The sequence below is a fragment of the Natator depressus genome, chromosome 3 (assembly GCF_965152275.1).
Source record: "Natator depressus isolate rNatDep1 chromosome 3, rNatDep2.hap1, whole genome shotgun sequence".
NCBI lineage: Eukaryota > Metazoa > Chordata > Testudines > Cheloniidae > Natator > Natator depressus.
This window is the reverse complement of record NC_134236.1, coordinates 202,228,634-202,255,719: the sequence shown is the minus strand read 5'-3', so window position 1 is coordinate 202,255,719 and position 27,086 is coordinate 202,228,634. Positions and strand designations below refer to the sequence as shown.

The window sequence follows — 27,086 nt, the reverse complement described above, 5'->3', positions numbered from 1 at the left end:
TGTGAGATAAGGAATTCACCCCACTCTCTGCCCCAAAAAAAGTCCTAGAAAAATCAGATTAGATTAAATTCAGCAAGACTCTTTTCCAGATAACTAATTAAAAGGACATTAAGTCACATATTGGAAAATTTTTTTTACTGCTGATTTTCTATTTGTAACACTTAAAATTACTGAAAGATTAGAGGGAACCATTCTCTTTTTCAGTTCACTTTGTGCATATGCCAGCACTTTCTGCAGTCAATTTTGCCATTTCCCCAATATAGTCAGTTTCTTCCAGTTTGTATGGGTCTTTCACTCAGTAACAAGAGAGAATAGGATTGTAAAGGCACAAATTAGCAAAGGGACCTGGAGGCAAAAAAAGCTCAATCTATTGTAGTCATTTTACTTATGATTAATAAATATATATGTAAAACTTCTTTAAAATGCATACATTTATATTTTGATTAGATTATTAGCTAGTAGTATGCCATAAAGTGTTTACCTTGTCAAACCGTGTGCAACACTTTACATTTTAATGTAATCTAAATATTTTTTTAAAATACCTGAAATATAGCTTCCATCCCTGAGCTCTGATTCTCCATTAGGATCTGGAGCCTTGGAATCAAGGAGAAGCCTGCTTGGAGACACATGGGTCTAGTGGTCCATGCTACTGGTTCCTGATACAGGATTTGGGTGGTTTTTGTATCATAACCTCCCTTGCCCCCACCCAAAAGCTTTTTCCCCCCAAAAAGAAGAAAACAAAACAAAATGTGTTTCTTTTTAGAAGAAAATTCTTGAGAGTTTAATTGAAATGGCAAATGTGAAGTGTTTTGCAAATTAACAAAAATTCTAGACACAATACAAAACAGACAAAAGAGTAAAATAAATATGGAAATTTTCAAATTTGTCACATTAAAAAAAAAATAAAAAAACAATACAAATCCAGCTTTCAAAAAAAGAAAATATGCAATACTAATAGAAACATTTGGTATTTTAATTTACAAACATACACCTGATGTTCTGCATTTCTTCCTTTCAGGAACAAGAGGCCTAGATGTGACGATTTGGTTTCAATATCCTTCTCTTTCTTTTAATTTTCCCGTTACAAATAAAAGTGCATGATTTTGCTGCATTCTTTCTGCTTGGTTAAAAAAGAATCACTTAAAATGGCAGGGTTCTGCATTTGAGAAAGGAAGCAGATTACTGTACAAAATATTTTAATCTGCTGTGGCTGTAAAACAAGAAGCTAAATTAGGTATGTTAATTCAAACCGTACCTCTGTAAAGGACTTCAGAGTCTCATTCATTTCTGCAACAACCAAATAAGATGGTTTGATTAATCCATGAATATCACCCAGTAGTTTCTCTCAATGTGATCATCAGAAAATGTTTCTGAAGTTACTGAATTGTTAACGTGTCTGTTGCTTCATTATGTCAACAAAGATGCTCTGACACAATGTTGCCCCTAAAATTACTCTCCTCCTTCCTGTCATGTTGTTACCAGAGGAAATGGATAAAATCTTCTCTACAGTACAACTCTGCTTTTGTTGGTAGGTGTGCAACAGGTATATTTCGCTTTGCTGTCAAGAGCACGGAAAGGACATTAGTTACATTACTAACTGTAAGACTCCTGAGAACTAAAAGTACATCAATTCTTCAGATGTTAACAATTAAGCTCTTGAAGTTTGCGCTTTTTAGATGCTGGCTCTTCATTTTTCTGTGCTTCTAAACTGCTGGCATCGGATTGGACCTTCTCCACAGTGACAGTGATACCTGACAGAATGTATCCCCCACCTCCACTCATCATCAGTTTTGGATGGCTGCGATCTGGCAAGACCTTCACAAAGAAGAAAAACATTTGCTGTGAGGAGTCATTTTCTGTGTGAGCATGTTTTTAAAAAAATTAAAAAATAAAGAGAATTTAGACAAAACTTTGAGAGACTAGAATCGTTTAGCCATAAACCCAAAGGAGGTCTGAGAAGTGCATTTCTATTATACAAGGATATTTAATCCTTTGGAGGACTGAAACTCCTTTTTCCAGACTCTGGCAATAGAAATACATAGAGCTGTACATTTGCCATGGTGACCAATGGGGAAAACACAGTTCTGTCATGAAATTACCATAGAAGTTATAAATTCATACACCTAGGTATGTGAAGCAAAAAAATTATCGAAAGTATCACAGGTTCCTTTGTGTTCCCAATCACTGGACCTTTCCAAAAAAAGTCCAAAAGCCCCATTGGTCAAACACTCCATATTACTTAAATAGTAAACAACAGTGCCTGTCTATTGCTAGTTTCAAATTCTATCATCTCCATCATCAGTGAATTACCGGAGTGGTATGAAGCTTTAACAGAGATGCTACCTTCACCAAATAAAAAAATTTCAGTATGAAAAAAATCCCCATTATCAGATATTTATCATATTTCTACTTTGATCATTTAAAATCATCCCTAGATTTCCCCAAACCAACATACAGAAATTCCTCATTGACTGCAGCTAACCTACAGATGGAGAGACAGTAAAATGCAGGATTCTCCTAACATATGGACAATCTGCTTATAAATCAAAAAGATGTGTCTGCTGATTTAAGACCAAGAGGAACCTCAGATTTGTACTCATCCCCCTTTTTCTCAAGAGGAAAAAAGGAAAATAAAAGAAGCCAGATGGATGTTTTTCTTGCTTAGCACCAGTTTTCACCGTTCAGGTACAGACATGAGACTTGTTGCTACTTTTATTTTGGGAGATGTGCCATATATGACAGTACCCAAAATGCTGACTTTAGATGTTATCACAGATATATAGGGCTGAAAGGGATTTCAAGAGGTATTCTAGTCCATTCCTCCATGCTGAGGCAGGACCAAGCATACCTAGGTCATCCCTGACAGGTATTTGTCTAACTTGTTCTTAAAAACCTCCAGTGACCTGGATTCCACAACCTCTTTGGTAACCTATTCTCGTATTTAAATATCCTTCTAGTTACAACATTTTTCCTAATATCTAACCTAAATCTTCCTTCGTGAAGATTAAGCCAATTATTTCTTGTTCCCCATCGCCACTGATGGTAGGACAATTTATCACTGTCCTCTTTACAATAGCCCTTAACATATTTGAAGATTTATAAGGTCCCCCCTCAGTCTTCTTTTCTTAAGACTAAACAGATTTTTTTTTTTTTTTTCTAAAAACAACCTTTCCTCATAGATCAGGTTTCTAAACTTTTTATTATTTTATTGCTCTTCTCTGGACTCTCTAATTTGTCCATATCTTTCTTAAAATGTGGTGTCCAGAATTGGCACAATATCCAGATGAGGCCTCACCAGTGCTGAATAAATTGGGACAATTACTTCCTGTGTCTTAAATACAACACTCCTGTTAATATATCAGAAAGACATTTGCCTTTTTTGCAAGTGCATCACACTGTTGGCTGCTATTCAGTGTGTGACCCACTTTAATCCAGAGATTCTTTGCTGCAGTACTACTGCCTAGCCAGTTATTCCCCACTTTTTAGTTGTGCGCTTGATTTTTCCCTTCCTAAATGTAGTACTTTGCATTTGTTGTTACTAAATTTCATCTTGTTGATTTCAGACCAATTCTCCAATTTATCAAGATTGCTTTGAATTCTAATCCTATCCCTCAAATTGATTGCAACCCCTCCTCGCTTGGTGTCATCCAGAAATTTTATAACCATCCTCTCCACTTCTTTATCCAAGTCATTAATGCAAATATTGATAGTACAGAATCCAGGACAGATCCCTGTGGGGCCCCAACTAGACAGGTCTTCCCAGTTTGACAGTGAACCCCATTGATAACTCCTTGAGTACAGTTTTGAAACCAGCTGTGTACCCACATTATAGTAATTTCATCTAGACCACATTTCCCTAGTTGGCTTATGGGAATGTCGTGTATGACTGTGTCAAAAGCCTACTAAAATCTACAGCTTTCCCCTCAGGCACTAAGTTAGTAACCCTGTCGAAGAAGGAAATTAGGTTAGTTAGCCATGATTTGTTCTTGACAAATCCATGCTGGCTATTTCTTATTATCCTGTAGGTGCTCACAAACTGATTGTGCAATAATTTGTTCTACTAGCTTTTCAGTTATCGAAGTTAGGCAAACTGGTCTATAATTCCCCAGGTCCTTTTTGTTCTCCTTTTTAAAGATACACTATGTTTGCCCTTCTCCAGTCCTCTGGGATCTCACCTGTCCTTCATGAGTTCTTAAAGCAATCACTAATGGTTCTGAGACTGCTTCAGCTAGCTCGTTAAGCATCCTAAGGTGAATTTCATCAGGTCCTGCCAAACTTGAGTATATCTAACATACCTAAATATTCTTTATGCTGGTTTATCCTATTCTGGCTCACATTCCTTTCCTCTTGTTGTTAATATTAATCGTGTTAAGCCTGTGGTCACAAATAACCTTTTTAGTGTGAAGGCGGAAGCAAAACAGGGATTAAACACATCATCCTTCTTTTGGTCATCTGTTTTTAGCTCTCCTTCTCTACTATGTAGTGGACCTACATTTTCCTTTGTCCTTCTCTTACTCCTAATGTACTTGGAGAACCTCTTCTTATTGCCCTTCATGTCCCTTGCTATTTATGTTATCCTCCGAACACTGCAGGAATTAGGCACAAGGAGATAAGTTTGAATTAAAACTACTAATTCATGAGAAGTTGAGTATTTGACAGTATTTTCTACAAGATTGCATTTCCCTGACATATAGGCACTCCCTGCAGCTCTTACCTGATAATTTCGTAGCCAGGTTTCAGAGAGCTTGAGGTTAATAACACCACCTTTTTCTCTCAGCTTTGTGTAACATTCTAATAATGGCTGGAAGAAAAAAAATGAGTTAACTAAATTTGTCTCAAACTTAAAACACAACAATAACTATAATATATCTATATTTTTTTGATTTACCTCTTTATACTGGCAATAGACAACAAAAGGTCTGGATGGAGCAACAAATTCCAGTAAAGAAAGTAACAAAGGAGTTGGATGGAATCTGCTGGCTACAATTAAGCTGTAACAGAAATTGTACAGGTTAGTTTTCTGCTTCCAAAGGGGCAAGAGACTTGTTAAAAACCATCAGTCATCTGAGTGCATTAACCACATAAAATACACTTTTAATTACTATAATGCAGTTCTCTAGAAACAAAGAATCAAAAGTATATTTCCAGTTTATTAATATTTTATAGACATTAAGGGCATTGGTTTTAATATCTTCTTTGTTGACCAGCTGGTTAGTTTCATTTAGCTAATAATTTTAAAATGCTAGGTTTTTGTACATTTTTTTATTCAATTTTTGATCCAAATGTAATCTGACATAAATCCATATACAAAATCATCCTCAAGTAAATAAGGAAGGTCATTCACCATTTTCTCAGGTTTCAGAGTAGCAGCCGTGTTAGTCTGTATTCGCAAAAAGAAAAGGAGTACTTGTGGCACCTTAGAGACTAACTAATTTATTTGAGCATGAGCTGTAGCTCACGAAAGCTCATGCTCAAATAAATTGGTTAGTCTCTAAGGTGCCACAAGTACTCCTTTTCTTTTCACCATTTTCTAACATGCATTTTCTTAGGAAAATTAAGAATCTGAATAAATCTGCAAAAAGAAAAGGAGTACTTGTGGCACCTTAGAGACTAACCAATTTATTTGAGCATAACCTTTCATGAGCTACAGCTCACTTCATCGGATGCATAAAGTGGAAAATACAGCGAGGAGATTTATACACACACAGACCATGAAAAAATGGGTGTTTATCATACACATTGTAATGAGAGTGATCACTTAAGATGAGCTATTACCAGCAGGAGAGCGGGGTTGGGGGAGAGAAAACCTTTTGAAGTGATAATCAAGGTGGGCCATTTCCAGCACATTTCCAGGAGTTAACAAGAAAGAAATGTGCTGGAAATGAACGTTGATAATCAAGGTGGGCCATTTCCAGCACATTTCTTTCTTGTTAACTCCTGGAAATGTGCTGGAAATGGCCCACCTACTTCCCCAAGGCATGCCATCATCCACTTCACTGTTCTCAGCCTGAGGGAAAGAAGAGGGATGTGGAGGCAGGGCAGGCTAAAGGAAGAATGACATTTGGAATTCTCTCTATGCAAGATTCCAGGAATAGGTTTGCCTCTCAGCAGATGGAAATGTTGAGACTCCTCCCACCAAAACACTCCCTAGTGACCCCCAGACAGTCCTTAAGAAGCTGGTCCCTAAATTATAACACCTTATTACCAGCCATTGTCATAAGTGTCAGAGGAGGAAGAAAAAAAATACCCAAATGATTGAAATGTTAGCTGTATTTCATTGACGATTTTGAATGACCTTTTAAGTAAAAATCCTAAAAAAACCCAATATGGTCTGGAAAGAGTACAAAAGGAAACAAGAGATGATAACCATAAATGTGACTCATTATACCTGAAGATGCTAAGCAATGGAAGAGGGTTTACAATAAGTACACTTCACTGCAGAAAAAATTCAATAGCAAAAATTGGTATTCTAATCCTCCCCAGACCCTCATATATAGTCAAATACATTTATTCATAAGTGCACAAGGTTGACAGTAGTAAAAAAAAACCCTATTCAGCCTGTTTAATAAAGCACCATATGCAGACACTGTAGATCACACTGTCGGCAAATATGTAAGAAATTCTTTTTACTGCCCTTCTGTCATTGTGATTGTTTTAGAATAGAAACAAAAGTGGAAACATATTACTATCTATATCTGATTCTTCATAATAAATATCAAGTGCTTTGTAATGGCAGCCAACTCATTGCACCTAGTGAAAAACACATTAGAATATTTATTATACAGCAAAACGTGAAAAAGTGTTTCTTTATAAAACCAAACCAGTCACTATGCACCACACAAACCAACTTTGAAAAACTATTATTTCTACTAACATCTATACTAGGCAAAATAGCCCTCCTCCTAAAAAAAATACCAAAAAAACCCCCCAAAACCAAAAATAACCCTCCACAAATTTAAAAAATGAGAGCAACATACTAAATTCCCTTTTTGTCTAAATCTCTCTTCTACTCCATCATATTTTAAATACCTGCAAATATTTCAGACAGATATCCTCAGTATGATCTCTGTAAGTATAAGTAGCATAAAGAAACCAAATAAGCTCCAGAATAAATAATTTTTGGAATTAGGTCTTACTTTTCAATCTTCAAGCACTTTTAGCATGAAAAAACTGAATATCAGTGTTGTGAAGTTACAATTAAACTAAGCCAACCTGAGTCACTTAAAGATTCACACTTGTAAAGGTTAGCATGAAAAAATGGCCCTTTGTAGGAAGCATGTATACTGTACTGGCTTTGGGTTTCTAAAATCACATTTGCTATCATCTTTTTATATTAAGTCTTTATATAATTACCAGTTTGGTGCAACCAATTCTGACAAATGCGTATTAAATGAAAAGAAAAAAAAAGTGTTTCGCATGTAGAAGAGAAATGATGTTGTCTAAATGGTGTGGCTACAGTTTAGCAAACTGATGATCTAGGGTTTTATTTATCCAATTGAAACCCACGATTTTAACTGAAATCACCAACTTCAAATCTGAAATATATCTGATCCCTTCCTGGAAAGGATACTTATATTTAGTGAGAATTATTACCTCTAGAATCGAGAATCTGACACTTTTTTATAGTGTAGACCCCATCTTAATACACTGCTTGTGGCCCATTATCTTCCCCACCTATAATCATAACACAGTCCTGGGAAACTATTTTTCCTAGCAAATACTTCAGTATTAAGACGCAGTTGTCCTTTTTGAAGAAAGTGAAGGCAGAGGGATAAGATGAATAAGACACCACACACTGAGTAATTGTGCTATTCCATATAAACTGATGCGTGTTTTCAAGGAGCATAGTTTTCACTTTTATTCCAGAGCAAAAAGCTATGTCCTTCAAAATATTTATATTAAGAATAAAAGTATGGTCTGCAACAAACTCACCCATCAGCATTTTTCTCTTCCAACAAAGCAGCAGTTTCCACTAGTTTTCTCCTCCTTTCTTGTTGTTTTCTTTGTTTTTCCCGAATCTTTGCATATAAGAACAGAAATAAACACTAAATTGCAAGGATACATCAGATAGCTTTTATGTTTGTATGAACTGTTTTACTTTATGCAGCTCTGTGGTCTTGTATTTACAAAATAATACAACACGCCGAAGCTCCATTTTGATGGATACAAGTTGAGTCTATTTTGGTGGTCCTGATTCCTGATTCAGGGGACAGCAGGTTTTAAACCAAGATATATTATTGTAAAATACTTTTCTCCTGCTTTTTCCTCCTCCCAGTTACTGTATAGTTTAAAACTGCACTTTGAGGACTATTAAAAGTTTCACTAACATTTTCATTAATCTTTTCCAAGTTACAATACAGTTTGCTTGTCTATAGTCACAATGACTCCACGGAAAGCTAGTAAGAGACACACACTTACATTTTCTTTATTTCCTTTTTCTTTGCTCTCTTTATATTCTGTATCTTCAGCAGCAAGGTCCATTGTTTCTTGCTCTTCTGTTTCATTGCTCTCCATAACTGCTTCAGTACTGGATTCCTCTTCTGTTTCCTGTATCAAAGTCTGCTTCTCATCGAGCGACCCATTGCTTTCTTCTTCTACTGGAACATTATATTCAGGTTCTGAAGGCAAAGTCTCAGAAGAAAATGTTCCAGAGACAAGACTGTCCACTTTGCTGAGAGGGAATTCATAAAGAGTGTTGAAAAAAGATTCTGGAAATCCAAAACAACTTGTGGCTGCTCTAACAGGTCCCCCTCCTGGATACATTTGAATAACGGATCCATAACCTTTAAATACAAAATAAATAAAAGCAAATTTATAAGTAATCAGTGACAGAATCTAGTGCCCTCAAGGAGCTCACCGTCTAAACAGGTCTATCATAATGCTATTGACTGTATCATCACTGCAGGTCTGGGTTCAAATATCAATTTAGAAATAGAGAAATAAGCTGTCTAATATTAATGTAACCTTTGCAAAATTTAATGTGTAAGCAGTTTTTGACTGCCAGGAAAGATGGGGAGTGCCCTGCTGAATGGATAATAGGTTACAATTCAGAAGGCACAATGTACCTCTTAAGACCATATATACTTGTTAAGCAAGCATTTAATACTCCTGGGGGAATTCTGAGCCACTGCACGTGCAGAATTTATGTCCTCTGCAGAATTCTTTACTTCCCACAGAAAAATGACTTTGATGGGGAAGAAAAATGATGCCACAAGAGCGGTCATGTGACCCTCCCCAGCTGTATGTTTCAGGTGTCCAGGGCAGCTGGCAGAGAGGTAAATCACTGTTGGGCAGGAGGCAGAACTGGGGAAGACCTAGTTGGTGGCTCCTACCCTTGCGCTGGGCCCAGCTGCTAGTCCCAGCTGGACTGGGGAGGATGGGATTCCCTCTTCCTCTGCATGGCATCTGGGGCCAGGTCAGACCCATCCCAGATTTCTCCCCCAGCTGCAGGAAGCTCTGCAAACTCCTCCCTCCTCCCGCTTCCTGCACCCATTGCTCCTCAGCTGCACCGGGAGGGATCCCTATACAGAGAGCTGCTCCCCCATCCACCCAACCCCTGCGCATCCAGACCCCCTTATACCTAGACCTCACCTCCCACTGAGCCTCACCTCCACATTTTATTTGAGAAAATTTGCAGAATTTTAAAATATTGTGCACAGAATTTTTTACTTTTTGGCGCAGAATGGCCTCGGGAGTAGTTTAAGGTTAGCTGTATTCCCCCATGGTATGTGATCAGTGAGCAGCAGTAACTCACTTTAACAACACAGGCATTATAAAAAATGTGAAACTATTAAAAGAAGCCTGAAAATTTCCTTTGGCTCCTTTTTTTTGTTTGTTTGTTTGTTTATATCTATCAAATGGTTTGGCTGAAAGATGTAACCCGACTAGTTTAAAGGATATTCAAAAATGCAGTGAGATATATAGCCTCTTCAACATCAAGGTTACTCCACCACAGACAAACATTTATCAAATGTTTATAATTAATTTGGAATTACCACCTCATTCCTTCTGCTTCAGAGAGTAACTCTACTGCCCCAAAGTCACTGGCTAAGGCTGCAGGTTTGTCATGGTGGGAGAAAAGTCATGTATAGCATGATTTCCATTTGTCTGTGGCCTTTTTCTGTGGCCATGACTCACCTGGCAGTAGCGGTGCCTGTCCAGTGTGGCTGGGCCCACCTCCCTGCTTCAGATATTGCAACTTGGCATGTGGGGTTGCAGCACTGTGGCGATTTGGCATGCTGGACCCTCTGTCATGATGAGGGGGACTAAAGCTGAGCTGCACTGCAACCCTGAGCACCAGGTCTCAACGCCCAGAGCAGGGCACTGGGCCTAGCCCCGAGGGACATGAGCCACAGGAGCTGCCACTGCGAGGTAAGCATGGGGCAGGCTCTCTCTCCAGGCCTCCCGCCCCACCTGGCTGGGATCAGGGTTGGTGAGCTGGGGGCAGAGGATGGTGCTGCTGCATGTGGTCGGTGCCCGCGCCGAAGCACGAAGAGAACTTTTTAAACCAAAAATCAGGGAGCAGTCACAGTAAATTTAGCAAACCATGACTTCTACTACATTTACTGGGACTGCTCTGTGATTTTTGATTTAAAAAATGCCATGACAAATTTGCAGCCCTATGGGAATTGAAAAGCGGGCTGTCAAAACGTTAAAATAAACCTAACATAACGTGGTGTGTGTCTGTCAGCTAATATACAGGAACCCTGAGTGCTTAGCCATGATGCTGCACCTTGTGCCTCAACACACACCAGGTGTGGGCATATCAGTTGATAAACACCCAGCCCATTACATATTGTTTACTTACATGTCCCATTTACTAACACTTCACTTTATTAATAAAGTGTCAAGTTGAATTTTTTAAATAAAAATCCAGTTTGATAGCACTCCCTTAGAAAATAAATTCTGCACATGCTATTTAGGTATTGTGTAAAATATATGAGGTTTTCCCCCCTTTGCTTCCCTGCTGATATTTATAAAAGGTCTTTTTCAATCTGGCAGGGTGGGCAAGCCCAAGAACATCTCCCACACACTTGGGAGCCCATTGCTGTCTCTCAAATTGCAGTTTTACTGCTGCTGTTATTGGTAACTTTCCCCAGGTCCTGCAAGAGGGAGAGTTTGCACATGGGCTCCCAAAACCATCTTTGAGAGTGATGTATGAGACAGGAACTGAAATGGATCATCAACACAACACTGAGACGGACTATACACAAAGTGCTGTACAAAGCAAACAACATGAAAAGAGAACATATTTTTCTATGTTCCTTCAGTTGCAGTAACCTTAAGTACAAACTTTTCAAATTGAAATGTGATTTTCAATTAGACTGTGTCCCTTTAAATACCACAGAAAGTACAAGCAAAACATTAAGTGTTGTTTTAAACTAAGATAAAGTGTTTTAAAGTAAAGTAAAGTAAATACTTATTGCCTCAGTTTCAAACAAGCATCAGTTTTGTTCTTCGCTAGAGCTGCTGTACTACTTACCTCCCATTCGCTCCATTATGGCACCCAGAACCAAGCCCGCACAAGTTTCCATCACAATCATTTTGTTGCCAGCTCGGATATTTCCCAAAGTCAACATTTGAGCTAGAGTATCATATCGTAAATGGCTAGAAAATAAATTGTTCTTTTACTTTCAGTGCCAAACAGCTTTGTCTAGACTTAAAAGCATTGTGCATCAGCCCATAAAGCTGTCACCAGCAAGAGGCATGTTAAAAAGGAATTGTTCAGGAATTATATCAATGACAGTGAGGGTCAGAGTGCAGAAGAATACAACTAAGTCTGTTAATCAAGATACACTGAGAACAAAGCGAACATGCAATTAGAAGCAGTGAGGCGTTTAGTATACAAAAGTGTTCAGTGGAAGTATTAAAGGGTAGGAGATGAAACGGTGAATATACTGACGCACTGATCTAAATGTGCACCAGCCAGAGTGCAAGTTCTTTCAAATTACTGTATAATTCTCTGAATTATCGTAGAGTCAGTTTTGTAAGGACATGAAGTGTCTTTAAAAGCAATTTTATTCCCAATAATGCATACTTTGTAATTATTTTTATAATATTTTCAATTCCCCCTCTCTCTCCCCCTCTGGAGCAGTAGCACCTACAGGCCCCAATCATTAATCAAGGCCCCATTGTGCTAAGTGCTGTATACATGTAATAAGAAAGTTAGTTGGAGCCCGAAAGAGCTTACAACATGACAAGAGTTAACAGATGAATAAAATAAATGAAGAAGAGAATGGATAAGATTAAAAAAAGAAAAGATAAAAGTTAAACAATCATGACTAACATAGTAAGCAGCAGTCTAATCAATAGTCTCAATATCTTATGGTTACTTTATATGATTAAAAAACAATGAATAAGTCCAGGTTGGGAGGAAAAAAACCCTATACTGAATACCAGTAGGTAATTATTCCATTATATATTTAAATTAAGTCAAATGTGGCTTGGTTTGTTTTCAACCCCAACTGCATTTTTAAAATTTCGGAGGGTTCTAGAAAGTAATAATTATGTTTTTTAAACTCTGATTTTTTTTTTCTTCACTTTTTCCTTCTTTATTTCTGCTAGGTGGCCCCATTTCTTGGCTGCTGACCCATAATACAGAGGCAGGATCCTGTCTGACCAGAAAGTGGGAACCGGCACCTCACCAAATTGTGTTCAGCAGCAGCTGAAGGGGGATTTATGTGATGAGGTAAAGAGGTACAATTGGTCTCATATAGATGTTTTACTTTTCTTACCCAGTCCAAGGGGATATTAGTTCCTCAATTATTTTTCATTATTTAGAAATTTTGTATTGACAGGAAAAAACTAAATGTATAAATCATTTTTAATTCGTAACTTTAAAAAATCATGTTTCCAATCATACTTTAAAAATGCATCTTCATATTTACTTCTTTTAAAATATACTTACTTGATTTTCCCAGGTTCCCTTGCATAGTACATTGTTGAAAGAATGCGGGTAGATGGCTTTACAATTGTAATAACTGCCTCATATCTGTAAGTAAAAGCACAGTAATATTCTTAAAGCTCAACAAATTAAAGAACTACTAAACTTCCCTGTCTTGTGAACTTAACTTACTTTTTCTTCTTCTTCTTTATGTACTTATCTTGGGCAAATTCTGTTTTGCCTCGAAACGTTGTACTGTTCTCTATTAATTGTTGAACTATTTCCTTGAAAAAGAGAGATTAAAGATTATTTTTATTGTATCCGGTTATTTCCCACTTATTTCACACACAATATATTTAATATTTTAACACACAATATTTTAAGGGAGGCGTTAACATAAGAAACATTTCTCACTCACTACAGATTTATGCATGCAGTTGCCACTAACATCAACAAAAGTTTGCACGGTAAATTCCTGCTCATTATTGGGGCAAATAAGACATCTGTCTCTTTCAACAGTGCCATGTAATTGCAAATGGGAATTAAAAACAAAAAACAAAAAACCAAAAAACAGCACAAATGGAGAGACATTCTTTCAAGAAATAATGCCAGCTTAAAAATTATAGAGAGAATGTTGTTCTTTCAGGCAGGCACTGTCTTTTCAGGGTGTGTGTTTAATGCCTAGCAAAATGAAGCACTGATCCTGACTGGTGCTACCACAATGTAAATATATGGCAATCTACTATTGTTAACACCACCACCTAAGATCACAGTAATTGAAATAGAAAAGAGACACCATATTTTCAGTTTGTTTACTTTAGGCAATTGATAACACTTTGTATATAGTCAATTTCATAGTTTTCCCTATAGAGTCAGTTTCCTCTGTATGAGTCTCATGCAAAGTTACAGAAGAGAGAAAAATATTTTAAAAATAGGAAAATGTAACAAAAAAATCACTACAATTGGCAGGGAATCTCATGGACATGCATAGTATTTGAAATTACTTTTAACTCATTTTTAAAAAATTAACTAGATTTCTAATTAATAGTGTCCCTTTAATGTATTTTGGATGATGGAGGTGGCAGGAAAAGGATTAATTTAGGGAGTTTGGGCAATTTGTTTTTAAACATTTTCTAAAGTGACAACAGAACCGTGTTCTAATTTCAAATAACACATACACATGCCGTTCAAATCTATATTAAAGGAAGTCTACCAAAGGAAATGGTGGAAGCCTGCTATCGATAGACATTTAAACATCTAGACATAACACTAAGGAAGAAAATTAAAACTGCCAGGAACAAGCCTGTTCTGACAAAGAAATTGGGCTAGATGGATTTTTCCAATCACTAACTCTATAATTCTGTGAAACATGAAGCAGTTTTCTTCTTCCAGTGTACATGACAATCTGTGCCACTCTACCACCAGCCCCACCTATAATAAAGCGGTTGCACTTTCAGAAGATCTCTGCTCTGTACTGGGCATCTAAATTAAGTGGCCAGTTTTTCCAGAAGTACTCAAGAGCTTCCATTGAGAACAATGCAAAACAGACAGCAAAATGAGACATCAATTAACAGGGAGCTGAGTTCTTCTGAAAAATCTGGTCCCAACTGAAGGTGATGATCACTGTTCAAAAATCTAGTCCCCTCAAGAAACAAGCCTTTTCCATCTTTAATTTAGGAGAGTCTATGAAAACTTTGACACAAGAAAATGCAACTAACAAATATCAATGTACTTTCTACCACTTCAACTGCAGTTTCATGAAGGAACACTATCTATGGAAGCTAACATCATAACCGAAGTGAAGTCTATAGCTATACTTCAGAAATCAGTTACCCCCAAAAAGAATATTTTAATAAACTGTATTAATAATATAGCAGAGATATGGCAGAGATGCTGATGATACACAGGAAAGCAATTATCCACATGAGATGTCTTCTATCACAGATAAGAACTAACAGAAGTTATCAAAGCTCTGAAACTGACTAGTCCATTCCTTTGGAACTGATGGATATCAACAGTTGCACAACAACAGAACAAACAAGTCTTCAGTCTTTTTTTTTTTTTTTTTTTTTATTTAAAGACGACAACACAGGTCTTTAATGTGACTTTATTCTTTCAGTAAAAAGAAGAGTGAACTCTTATGCGACCAGAGCAGAGGCAGTGGATGACTCGTACTTCCAGTTGGGTGGGAGTACTCTCTTGGCCCTGGTCTACACTAGGACTTTAGGTCGAATTTAGCAGCATTAAATCGATGTAAACCTGCACCCGTCCACACGATGAAGCCCTTTATTTCGACTTAAAGGGCTCTTAAAATCGATTTCCTTACTCCACCCCTGACAAGTGGATTAGCGCTTAAATCGGCCTTGCCGGGTCGAATTTGGGGTACTGTGGACACAATTCGACGGTATTGGCCTCCGGGAGCTATCCCAGAGTGCTCCATTTTGACCGCTCTGGACAGCACTCTCAACTCAGATGCACTGGCCAGGTAGGCAGGAAAAGAACCGCGAACTTTTGAATCTCATTTCCTGTTTGGCCAGCGTGGCAAGCTGCAGGTGACCATGCAGAGCTCATCAGCAGAGGTGACCATGATGGAGTCTCAGAATCGCAAAAGAGCTCCAGCATGGACCGAACGGGAGGTACGGGATCTGATCGCTGTATGGGGAGAGGAATCCGTGCTATCAGAACTCCGTTCCAGTTTTCGAAATGCCAAAACCTTTGTCAAAATCTCCCAGGGCATGAAGGACAGAGGCCATAACAGGGACCCGAAGCAGTGCCGCGTGAAACTGAAGGAGCTGAGGCAAGCCTACCAGAAAACCAGAGAGGCGAACGGCCGCTCCGGGTCAGAGCCCCAAACATGCCGCTTCTATGATGAGCTGCATGCCATTTTAGGGGGTTCAGCCACCACTACCCCAGCCGTGTTGTTTGACTCCTTCAATGGAGATGGAGGCAATACAGAAGCAGGTTTTGGGGACGAAGAAGATGATGATGATGATGGAGGTTGTAGATAGCTCACAGCAAGCAAGCGGAGAAACCGGTTTTCCCGACAGCCAGGAACTGTTTCTCACCCTGGACCTGGAGCCAGTACCCCCTGAACCCACCCAAGGCTGCCTCCTGGACCCAGCAGGCGGAGAAGGGACCTCCGGTGAGTGTACCTTTTAAAATACTATACATGGTTTAAAAGCAAGCATGTGAAAGGATTACTTTGCCCTGGCATTCGCGGCTCTCCTGGATATACTCCCAAAGCCTTTGCAAAAGGTTTCTGGGGAGGGCAGACTTATTGCGTCCTTCATGGTAGGACACTTTACCACTCCAGGCCAGTAACACGTACTCGGGAATCATTGTACAACAAAGCATTGCAGTGTATGTTTGCTGGCGTTCAAGCAACATCCGTTCGTGTGTTATCCTCAGGAGAGTGAGATATAATCCATGGTCACCTGGTTGAAATAGGGTGCTTTTCTTCAGGGGACACTCAGAGGAGCCCATTCCTGCTGGGCTGTTTGCCTGCGGCTGAACAGAAATGTTCCCCGCTGTTAGCCACAGGGAGGGGGAAGGGTTGAGGGGGTAGCCACGCGGTGGGGGGAGGCAAAATGCAACCTTGTAACGAAAGCACATGTGCTATGTATGTAATGTTAACAGCAAGGTTTACCCTGAAAGAGAGTGTAGCCAGTGTTTTATAAAATGTGTCTTTTTAAATACCGCTGTCCCTTTTCTTTTCTCCACCAGCTGCATGTGTTTCAATGATCACAGGATCTTCTCCTTCCCAGAGGCTAGTGAAGATTAGAAAGAAAAAAAAACGCACTCGAGATGAAATGTTCTCCGAGCTCATGCTGTCCTCCCACACTGACAGAGCACAGACGAATGCGTGGAGGCAAATAATGTCAGACTGCAGGAAAGCACAAAATGACCAGGAGGAGAGGTGGTGGGCTGAAGAGAGTAAGTGGCGGGCTGACGAGAGGGCTGAAGCTCGAATGTGGCGGCAGCGTGATGAGAGGAGGCAGGATTCAATGCTGAGGCTGCTGGAGGACCAAACCAGTATGCTCCAGTGTATGGTTGAGCTGCAGCAAAGGCAGCTGGAGCACAGACTGCCACTACAGCCCCTGTGTAACCAACCGCCCTCTTCCCCAAGTTCCATAGCCTCCACACCCAGACGCCCAAGAACGCGGTGGGGGGGCCACCGGCCAACCAGCCCCTCCACCACAGAGGATTGCCCAAAAAAAAGAAGGCTGTCATTCAATAAATTTTAAAGTTGTAAACTTTTAAAGTGCTGTGTGGCATTTTCCTTCCCTCCTCCACCACCCCTCCTGGGCTACCTTGGTAGTCATCCCCCTATTTGTGTGATGAATGAATAAAGAATGCATGAATGTGAAGCAACAATGACTTTATTGCCTCTGCAAGCGGTGATCAAAGGGAGGAGGGGAGGGTGGTTAGCTTACAGGGAAGTAGAGTGAACCAAGGGGCGGGGGGTTTCATCAAGGAGAAACAAACAGAACTTTCACACCGTAGCCTGGCCAGTCATGAAACTGGTTTTCAAAGCCTCTCTGATGCGTACCGCACCCTCCTGTGCTCTTCTAACCGCCCTGGTGTCTGGCTGCGCATAACCAGCAGCCAGGCGATTTGCCTCAACCTCCCACCCCGCCATAAACGTCTCCCCCTTACTCTCACAGATATTGTGGAGCACACAGCAAGCAGTAATAACAGTGGGAATATTGGTTTCGCTGAGGTCTAAGCGAGTCAGTAAACTGCGCCAGCGCGCCTTTAAACGTTCAAATGCACATTCTACCACCATTCTGCACTTGCTCAGCCTGTAGTTGAACAGCTCCTGACTACTGTCCAGGCTGCCTGTGTACGGCTTCATGAGCCATGGCATTAAGGGGTAGGCTGGGTCCCCAAGGATACATATAGGCATTTCAACATCACCAACAGTTATTTTCTGGTCTGGGAATAAAGTCCCTTCTTGAAGCTTTTGAAACAGACCAGAGTTCCTGAAGATGCGAGCGTCATGTACCTTTCCCGGCCATCCCACGTTGATGTTGGTGAAACGTCCCTTGTGATCCACCAGAGTTTGCAGCACTATTGAAAAGTACCCCTTGCGGTTTATGTACTCGCCGGCTTGGTGCTCCGGTGCCAAGATAGGGATATGGGTTCCGTCTATGGCCCCACCGCAGTTAGGGAATCCCATTGCAGCAAAGCCATCCACTATGACCTGCACATTTCCCAGGGTCACTACCCTTGATATCAGCAGATCTTTGATTGCGTGGGCTACTTGCATCACAGCAGCCCCCACAGTAGATTTGCCCACTCCAAATTGATTCCCAACTGACCGGTAGCTGTCTGGCGTTGCAAGCTTCCACAGGGCTATCGCCACTCGCTTCTCAACTGTGAGGGCTGCTCTCATCTTGGTATTCATGCGCTTCAGGGCCAGGGAAAGCAAGTCAAAGTTCCATGAAAGTGCCCTTACGCATGCGAAAGTTTCGCTGCCACTGGGAATCGTCCCAGACCTGCAACACTATGCGGTCCCACCAGTCTGTACTTGTTTCCCGAGCCCAGAATCGGCGTTCCACAGCATGAACCTGCCCCATTAGCACCATGATGCATGCATTGGCAGGGCCCATGCTTTCAGAGAAATCTGTGTCCATGTCCTGATCACTCACGTGACCGCGCTGACGTCGCCTCCTCGCCCGGTAGCGCTTTGCCAGGTTCTGGTGCTGCATATACTGCTGGATAATGCGTGTGGTGTTTAATGTGCTCCTAATTGCCAAATTGAGCTGAGCGGACTCCATGCTTGCCTTGGTATGGCGTCCGCACAGAAAAAAGGCGCGGAATGATTGTCTGCTGTTGCTCTGACGGAGGGAGGGGCGACTGACGACACGGCTTACAGGGTTGGCTTCAGGGGGCTAAAATCCACAAAGGGGGTGGCTTTACATCAAGGAGTAGTTCAGGCAGGACTTCACGGAGGGTTCCAATAAGAAATGGTGCACCTAAGTTATTGTTCTTATTGGAACAAGGAGGTTAGCCTGGCCTCTGATTGATACATGGCTAGATTTACCTCGCTGCACCTTCTCTGTGAGTGACTGCAGTGTGACCTAGAGGAATGAGTCCCCTAGACAGGGGAGAAGGCAAATGAGTACAAAACAAATCTGGTCTATTTTTTGTTTTGATCCACTCCATCTATCTTTTACATCTTTGGCTGGCAGCAGACGGTGCAGAAGGACTGCAAGCCATCCACATCTCATGGCTGCTCGGCAGAAGATGGTACAGTACGACTGCTAGCCATCGTCATCTCTTGCCTGCTCGGCAGAAGATGGTACAGTACGATTGCTAGCCATCGTCATCTCTTGCCTGCTCGGCAGAAGATGGTACAATACGACTGCTAGCAATCCGTATTGCCTGCCTGCTCACCATTAGACGGTTCAATACGACTGACTGCAGGACTAAAGAGAATGACCTGGTCAAGTCACCAAAAATTTAGTCCCTGCGCCCATGTCTGGCCAGGCGCTCCCAGCCGACGTGGCCAGGAGCACCTCGGACATGACGAGGACAGCTATCAGTCATACTGCACCGTCTGCTGCCAGAAGGCAATGGGTTGCTGCTACTGTGTAGCAACGCCGTACCGCGTCTGCCAGCACCCAGGAGACATACGGTGACCGTTACCTGAGCGGGCTCCACGCCTGCGGTGGTATGGCGTCCGCACAGGTAACTCAGGAAAAAAGGCGCGAAACGATTGTCTGCCCTTGCTTTCACGGAGGGAGGGAGGGAAGGGGGGGACTGACGATATGTACCCAGAACCACCCGCGACAACGTTTCAGCCCCATCAGGCATTGGGATCTCAACCCAGAATTCCAATGGGCAGCGGAGACTGCGGGAACTGTGGGATAGCTACCCACAGTGCAACGCTCCGGAAGTCGACTCTAGCCTCGGTACTGTGGAAGCACTCCGCCGAGTTAATGCACTTAATGCACTTCTGTGGGGACACACACACTCGAATATATAAAACCGATTTCTAAAAAACCGACTTCTATAAATTCGACCTTATTCCGTAGTGTAGACATACCCTTGGTCTTGTAGTAACGAGCCAGCCTGTGAATTCTGCTCTCAATCAGAATCAGACGAAATTTGGCATCTTTTTCCCTTCTGTTTCTCTCAAGATGTTTACGAACAGCAACAGCTTTCTTGATCAAGTGGTACAGATCCTCTGGAAGGTCTGGGACAAGTCCCTTGGACTTAAGGATCCTTAAAATTTTGTTGCCATTGACAAAACAAACTTGGGTAACACCATGAGAGTCCCTTAGGATTACACCCATCTGTGAGGGAGTCAGACCTTTCTTAGCCAGTTTGTAGATCTGTTCCTTTACATCATCAGAAGTAAGTTTTAACTATGTGGGCACACTGCGTCTAGAGGGCAAGGCTGACTGGGACAGGCCCTTCCCCGGAGCGTGCACGCGACCCATGCACACAAGCAACATGAGAGCTGCTTTGAACAGTCGCAAACAGGAAGATAAAACTGGACCTTGCAAGGAGAATATAGCGAGTTTAATCAATATAAACATAAGAGATCCCCCAAACTCTACTAGAAAGGAAACAATGGAAATCTGAAAGTTTTATATAACGAAGGGTATGTCTACACTGCAATTAAACACCCATGACTGGGCCTTTTCAGCTGACTCAGGCTTGCAGGGCTGTTTAATTGCAGATTAGATGTTCGGGTTTGGGCTGGAGCCCCGAGGAGGGTCCCAGACCCCAGGTTTCAGCCCGAATGTCTACACCGCAATTAAACAGGTCCACAATTCCAAGTCAGCTGACATGGGCCAGCCATGGGTATTTAATTGCAGTGTAGACATACCCAAAACATAGGAGAGATCATTAAACAAACACTTTAAAACCCCTTTATCAGTTGCTACCATAGTATGAAATTGTGTAATTCCTTGTTCAAGAAAGCAAAATTAACATCTTGAGAATATTTAATTTTAACACTTAGCTATGCAGATGCATATAGAAATAAATTTATCAATGAAGTCTGCTTTCTAGGTACGACCTAAAACAGGGATCAGCAATATTTGGCATGCAGCCTGCCAGGGTAAGCCCTGGTTTGTTTACCTGCCGCATCCGCAGGTTTGGCCGATCGCAGCTTCCACTGGCCGCAGTTCGCTGCTCCAGGCCAATGGGGGCTGCGGGAAGCGGCGACCAGCACATCCCTTACCCCTTCCACTTCCCGCAGCCCCCGTTGGCCTGGAGCGGCGAACCGTGGCCAGTGGGAGCCGCGATCGGCCGAACCTGCAGACGTGGCAGGTAAACAAACTGGCCCGGCCTGCCAGGGGGCTTACCCTGGCGGACCGCATGCCAAACATTGACCTAAAAGTATGTGGTACTATATTCACATTAACATCTGCATACTTTCACATCCCTAACTCTTTCTTGGACCTCCGATAGTTATATATCATTGTATGACATTTAATACACATCTGTACTATGAAAATATTGCAATATGTATGTGACCCTATTGAAGTGAAGTTCAAAACTGAATGAAAATACCGTGCACATTATGTACATTCTCTCTGATGTTCTGGGTGTCCCCCCCCCCGTTTCTTTTGATGTCATGACAATTCTTAATGTGATAAAAGTTCACAAATCATGTTCCTTTTTAACTGTACAATTGTCAACTTAAATGAAAGACTTTCCAGAAAATACGGTCTTTGTAAAAATACATTTTAAGAAGCTATGTAGAAAGGGAAAGTAAAACAGAATGCCATAAAGAAAAAGTACTGAAGTTTGACTTTCTACTAAAATTAAAAAAATGGCCCTAATTCATAAACTCAAATACAACCATGAGGGTAGCACAGAAATGACATCAAAACCTTAATGTTACCTGTCCTTTAATACCCTTGTCCTTCAAAGCCTTTATGTCATCATGAGTCAGTTTTTGAGACTTTCCATCATCAACTATGTTACGATTATCTGTACCTGCTTCTTTTGTTTCTAAAGAAAAAGGATATAAATTTGTAAAATACTCTAGCTTTAAATATTTTTTACTGGAGACATGTATGATTTTAATTTCACAGAAAGCAGACCTCCAAGGATTCAACCCACATGCTTAGTGGCTTTACATTAAGTTTCCTAAGCAATCAGCTAACCATAATACATAAAATAAAGAAAGTATGTCTTTACCAATGTTAAAGATCAAGTACTCTTACACCAATATTAAAAACCTTTCTTTACTTTTCATAGTATTATTGAAATATTAGCACAGCAGGACAAAAAAGTGCACCTTGTGACAGAAAAAAATGTCTACTGAAAGTTCATAAAATTCTTAATGGAAAAATAATCTCTCTCTTTGTTCTCAGTAAGGAAGCCATTTACTTGCCAACAGTTTTTTCCAATCACAAGTCAATCCCATCAAATACCTGTGGTAGTCTCTTCCATCTTTTTCTTTGGCTGAAGGCTCCCACCACTAGATACCTCAAATGTCGTTCCATAAATATGTCCAATGGCATTATCCAGATAGAACCACTGCTTTTCGAAAATAACTTTTCTGAAATAATTTTTAAAACTAAATTAATAAAAAATAATCATTCATTTCAGTATCAATTTGCCCAAGAGACTGAGATACAGTGTTAAAACCTATTTACAATTAAACATAGTACTATAAAATTCAAGTTCAAATATAATGTCCTATAAGTGTAGTAAATAAGTGTTTATTATTACTAGCTATACATCCATGCTAGCATGAAACTGACCAGGAGTGCAGCAAACTTAAAGGACCAAAGAAATTGAGATAAAAAGAAAAAAAATTCAGTTCACAGAAGTATTATTAACATGCTGATTGCCAAGGTAACATAGCAGGATGTAGTAATGGTATGTCATGAATTAGGTTTTCGAATAAGAATTGGGTCAAAAATGTCAGCATGAAAATGGAGGAATACAGCAAAAATAGGGTAAATTTGGGGCCTGTCACTCAGAAAGGAAAGCTGAGTGGACACTTAGAAATCCATAAATCCTGCAGTGTCCCTTTGAAAGGACTTTAGCAAAGACTTGGAGAGAAGGTCTAAGAAACAGGTGGAAAGACTAGTTTTCCCAACACACACTCAAATAAGTGCAAATTATCATCTCCCTACAGATAGGATAGTATTAAGGGAAACTTGCATTTTGGTTTAGCCTCGGAGATTAAAAAAAAAAAATCAAACAACAAAATTACTCCTTGAGGCCCTAATCCTGCAAGCTGATCTGTGTAAATGGACCTCTATGCTGAACAGAGCCTCGCTCATTTAGCAATATACCTATCAGTTTCTGTGCCATACATAGGTTGGTATCCAGACTGTCTCTTACCATGTCAATGAAACACAAATAGGACCAAGTTTTCAGATAGAAAAAACAAAGCAAAGAAACATTAAATTCTTTCAAGTACCAGAGGGGTAGCCGTGTTGGTCTGGATCTGTAAAAGTGGCATGCATCCGACGAAGTGGGTATTCACCCACAAAAGCTTATGCTCCAATAAGTCTGTTAGTTTATAAGGTGCCACAGGACTCTGCCATTAAATTATTTGACATTCTAACACTCCTTTGCTTGGAATTCATAATTCATATACATTTTTAAGTGTGCAATGATTACTGTACTTCCAAATGCAATCAAATATTTAAATCAACCATGCAAACATAATAAAAACTATAATGGTCCAAATACAAAATTTACTTGTGTTTTCATCTTAATAATGGCAAGGAAAAAACTAATGGTATTTTAGTTGCTTATCTAAATTATTCGCTTGCCCCTGGGCAACAGGTAAATAGAATTTTGCAAGGTTAAATACTAGAAAGGCTATGATTTAATAAAAGCCAAGCAAATGTATATAAATGTGTCCTCGTACTTCATGGTAACGCATTCGTAGACAGAATACCTACACAGAATTCATAAGCCTGAAGTCAGACTTTGAATTTGCTGACTCATCAGTTTGTGAAATAAAATAACCTGCTTAATGCTGAAGTTATTTAATTTCCTGTAGCAATATTAATTCTTACTGATATCTTGTGTTTTCATTTATAAATTTGGGTTGGGAATGGGGAAGAGACTGCTGGAAATTGAATGTAAAAAATGTCTATGACTTTTGGGATTTAATAAAAGATTTTAATAACAGTGCTGTGTAATAGTAACAAAGATTTATTATTTTAGAGTTAATGCTACTTGGCAGCTTTTGAAAAACACACAAGTCCACAGTCATCTGCTGGAGTGGCAAGAGCTGAAGACACATATGGAAGTAATTTGGACACTACTCCAGGCAGTGGTTTTCAACCAGGGGTCTGGGGCCCACTGTGGGGGCTGCAAGCAGGTTTCAGGTCTGCCAAAATAAACCAGAGAGCAGGGCCAGTGTTAGACTCACTGGGGCCGAAGCCCGAGCTCCAATGCCCAGAGCTGAAGCCGAAGCTTGAACAACTTAGCTTTGCGCGCCCCAGGCAATTGCCCTGCTTGCTACTCTCTAATGCCAGCCCTGGCTTTTAATCTACTGGATATGCAGAAAGAGTTGTTGGGGCACAGGTGGGCCATGCTGGGGGGGCCTCAGAAAAAGGTTAAGAACCCCTGTTTTTGGTGGTGGCATTCTCCACTGTACCACCCTTCCTCCACAAGGAACAGGTGGGAGGCCCCTCTTCCTAGGCATCTTCACCAAAACAGTGGCATCTGTACACCACAGCAGAAATAGCTGGCTTTCTCCCACTACCTGAAAAGCAGTGAGAGCACTGAAGCAGTCTCTCTGCACAATCAGGAAGATGTCACTGTATCTCCATCAAAACTGATATCCCTTTGCTGTGCAAATGCAATACTCTCCAATGCAAGACAAATTTATCCCTTTCATTGCGATTATTTCAGATTCTCTGTGAGCAATTAAGTGCTATCTTCATCCACTTTGCACAGATGTACCAGGCATACAGTGAACACAAAGTAATTAAGTTCTCCTTATACCTGGCCGTTTTTCCTATAACAACATAACCAGAAGCCTCCTTGCCCCGATAGGATTCTCTGGCACAGAAGGCAAGCCTGGGATAGGGCGCAGTCCTACATCCTGGTCACCACAACAGTCCAGAGTTGCAGCTAACTTGCAAATTAGTTAGAGCTGTCCCTGAGGCTACTCTACTGTACCAGGAGCCAAAGCAGACTCTGACAGCCCCAGATTTGTGACAGTGCACTGCCTCCTTTTTCTTGGTCCCTGCACTGGGCTCAGCATCAGAGTAGGGATGAACTGGTACTTCTGTCTCAACAGATTCAACACAACATTGGTTTGCAGTCAGTTCATACTAGGAAAGCTAGTTTACAACCAGAGTAACTAGAAACTTACAAAAATCATGGCACTTGCCCAGAAAAGATTGCTACTCAATCTTGGCAAGTGGATTTTTCCAGCCCTGCTTCTTGATATGAAGATTTTGCTCTTAATGAAATAACACTCTACCTAAGTATGATGTTTTTAGTAATTATTTTTTAAAATTCAATACTAACTTATTCCAACAATTTGTCTAAGAATTCAAGAGCGATATGTAGACTCTCTTAGCAAGACAGCAATACAGGGAAGAAGGTAAGTAGCACATCTGCAGACGTGACAGAGAGGGGAAACAAACTTCAGGAGTCCCGCCTATCAGTCTTCTCTTTTAACCAGTTATCCACATTAACAGAGAAGGCAAATGGTATTACACATAAAATCTGCCTCCTGGATGTGTTTTTTCTCTTTCCTGTCAAAGTCATATTCTGTGCACAACAATGGTTTTCAGGACCAATTCTGAAAGAGCAAGCCTAACTTGAAAAGTGACCAGAGCTTGAGAAACTGACTTTCCCATAGCGAGCAACAAAACCTTCTACATACATGCAGTGATGTATTCCTAAATCTGCAATCTGCTCCAGAGGCTCTGTAACTATTCATAGCTGCAGAGCAAACACAAAGTATTGCCAGTTTTTTCCCCCCACTACTGGTATCCTGTCACCAAAGCCAAGATGCTAGGGCAGAGAAAGGCTGAGTAGCAGACCCCCGCCACCCCACATAACTCCCCAGACACACACCTTTGCTGCAGCCAGGAGCGTCTATGGCAGGATAGGGGACAGAGAGAGGGCTTCTTCTCTACTTTGCAACACTATGAACAAATATGAGCATGCAAAGTATTTCAAAGTTATCAGATAGACAATTGGACATTAATAGAGGATGCAGACCGTAAAAGGAGGTGCAACTATTTCCCAGCAGCTACAGGGAGAGAGGTTGATTTCTCATCTGTGCACTGCCATTGAACAATGGCTACCTCCCCGCCACCACCTTCTGATCTCTCTCTCTCTGGCTATTAAATGTCTCGGAGGGGGGGGGGGCAAGGAAGAGAGACTGGGCAGGACTGAGAGGAGGACTTAGAAAAGTACTACTGATCGAGCAAAGTTTTGAGGGAAGGGCAGAACAAGATACAGGGAGGAGGAGGAGAGCAATGTTGAGAAAGAGACACAGGGTGTGGAGGACGAGAGATGGGAGAGAGGAAACGGACACAGGGCAAGGGGAAAAGGTGCATGTTATCAAGGGCATTTTTAAACAGAAAGTAACGCGTGCTTCTGCTGGCGGCTTCTCTTCCTCCCTGGTGCCAGCAGAAGGAAGTGTCACGCCCGGGAGCTGTGCCCAGCGGCAGCCAGGTCCGAGCCCGGACCGCGCCAGGGTCAAGGAGCAGCCCGAGGGCCCGCAGCTCTGGGGTCACCGCAATGGGCCGCAGGGCGGGCTGTGCCCGGCCGCGGCCCCACCAAGGTGTCACCGGGACCGCCGGACACAGAGCCGCGCTCCGCGGAGCGCCTCGCCCAGGCGACGGCGCTATCGGGGTGGGGTGGGGGCGCAGTCCCGGGACAGCGACGGCAGGGAACAGGGCGGCCGGGGTGCGGGAGCGGGACCCGGACCCACCTCCGCCTCAGCACGAGCACCGCCTTGAAGACCTCGTCCCGCTTGAGCACGGCGCAGTCCCCCTCGCGGATGCGCAGCCCTGGCTTCGCGCTCTCTTCCATGGCCCCGCGCGCGCGCGCACCCCCCTCAGCCGTTGCCGGTTCCGTTTGCCGTCTGCCTGAGGGGCCCTCACGCCACTTCCGGTAGGGACCCGCACTGCGCACGCGCTGCGAACTCGGACCTAAGATCTCATTGGTGGCAGCCGGATGCGCAGGCGCAGAGTTGTTACTCTCAGCGGGGGGGGGGGGAGGGAACATCACGTGACAGGCA

The 27,086-nt window shown here is 41.6% G+C and overlaps 2 protein-coding genes across 3 annotated transcripts; both read right to left on the bottom strand.

Annotated features, from left to right (window-relative positions):
• Nucleotides 1-820: 820 nt before the first annotated feature.
• On the bottom strand, nt 821-26,989 carry TRMT6 (tRNA methyltransferase 6 non-catalytic subunit). Of its 2 annotated transcripts, XM_074947186.1 has the most exons (12): nt 26,778-26,852; nt 25,913-25,983; nt 22,282-22,409; nt 21,747-21,856; nt 13,076-13,167; nt 12,908-12,991; nt 11,483-11,607; nt 8,419-8,783; nt 7,933-8,018; nt 4,889-4,991; nt 4,715-4,801; nt 824-1,815 (listed from the first exon to the last, which is right to left on the bottom strand). In XM_074947186.1, the coding sequence occupies exons 3-12, from the start codon at nt 22,298-22,300 to the stop codon at nt 1,642-1,644; spliced, it is 1,245 nt and encodes a 414-aa protein (XP_074803287.1). In that variant the 5' UTR covers nt 22,301-22,409; nt 25,913-25,983; nt 26,778-26,852; the 3' UTR covers nt 824-1,641. The 2 variants fall into 2 exon arrangements, with proteins under 2 accessions (XP_074803286.1, XP_074803287.1); XM_074947185.1 differs by lacking the exon at nt 25,913-25,983 and having other exon boundaries at nt 821-1,815; nt 26,778-26,989.
• LOC141984252 (small ribosomal subunit protein uS15-like) lies at nt 19,683-20,331 on the bottom strand. The gene is given in 1 exon segment (XM_074947184.1): nt 19,683-20,331. A coding segment is annotated over 1 exon segment (498 nt). The 3' UTR covers nt 19,683-19,833.
• Nucleotides 26,990-27,086: the final 97 nt, after the last annotated feature.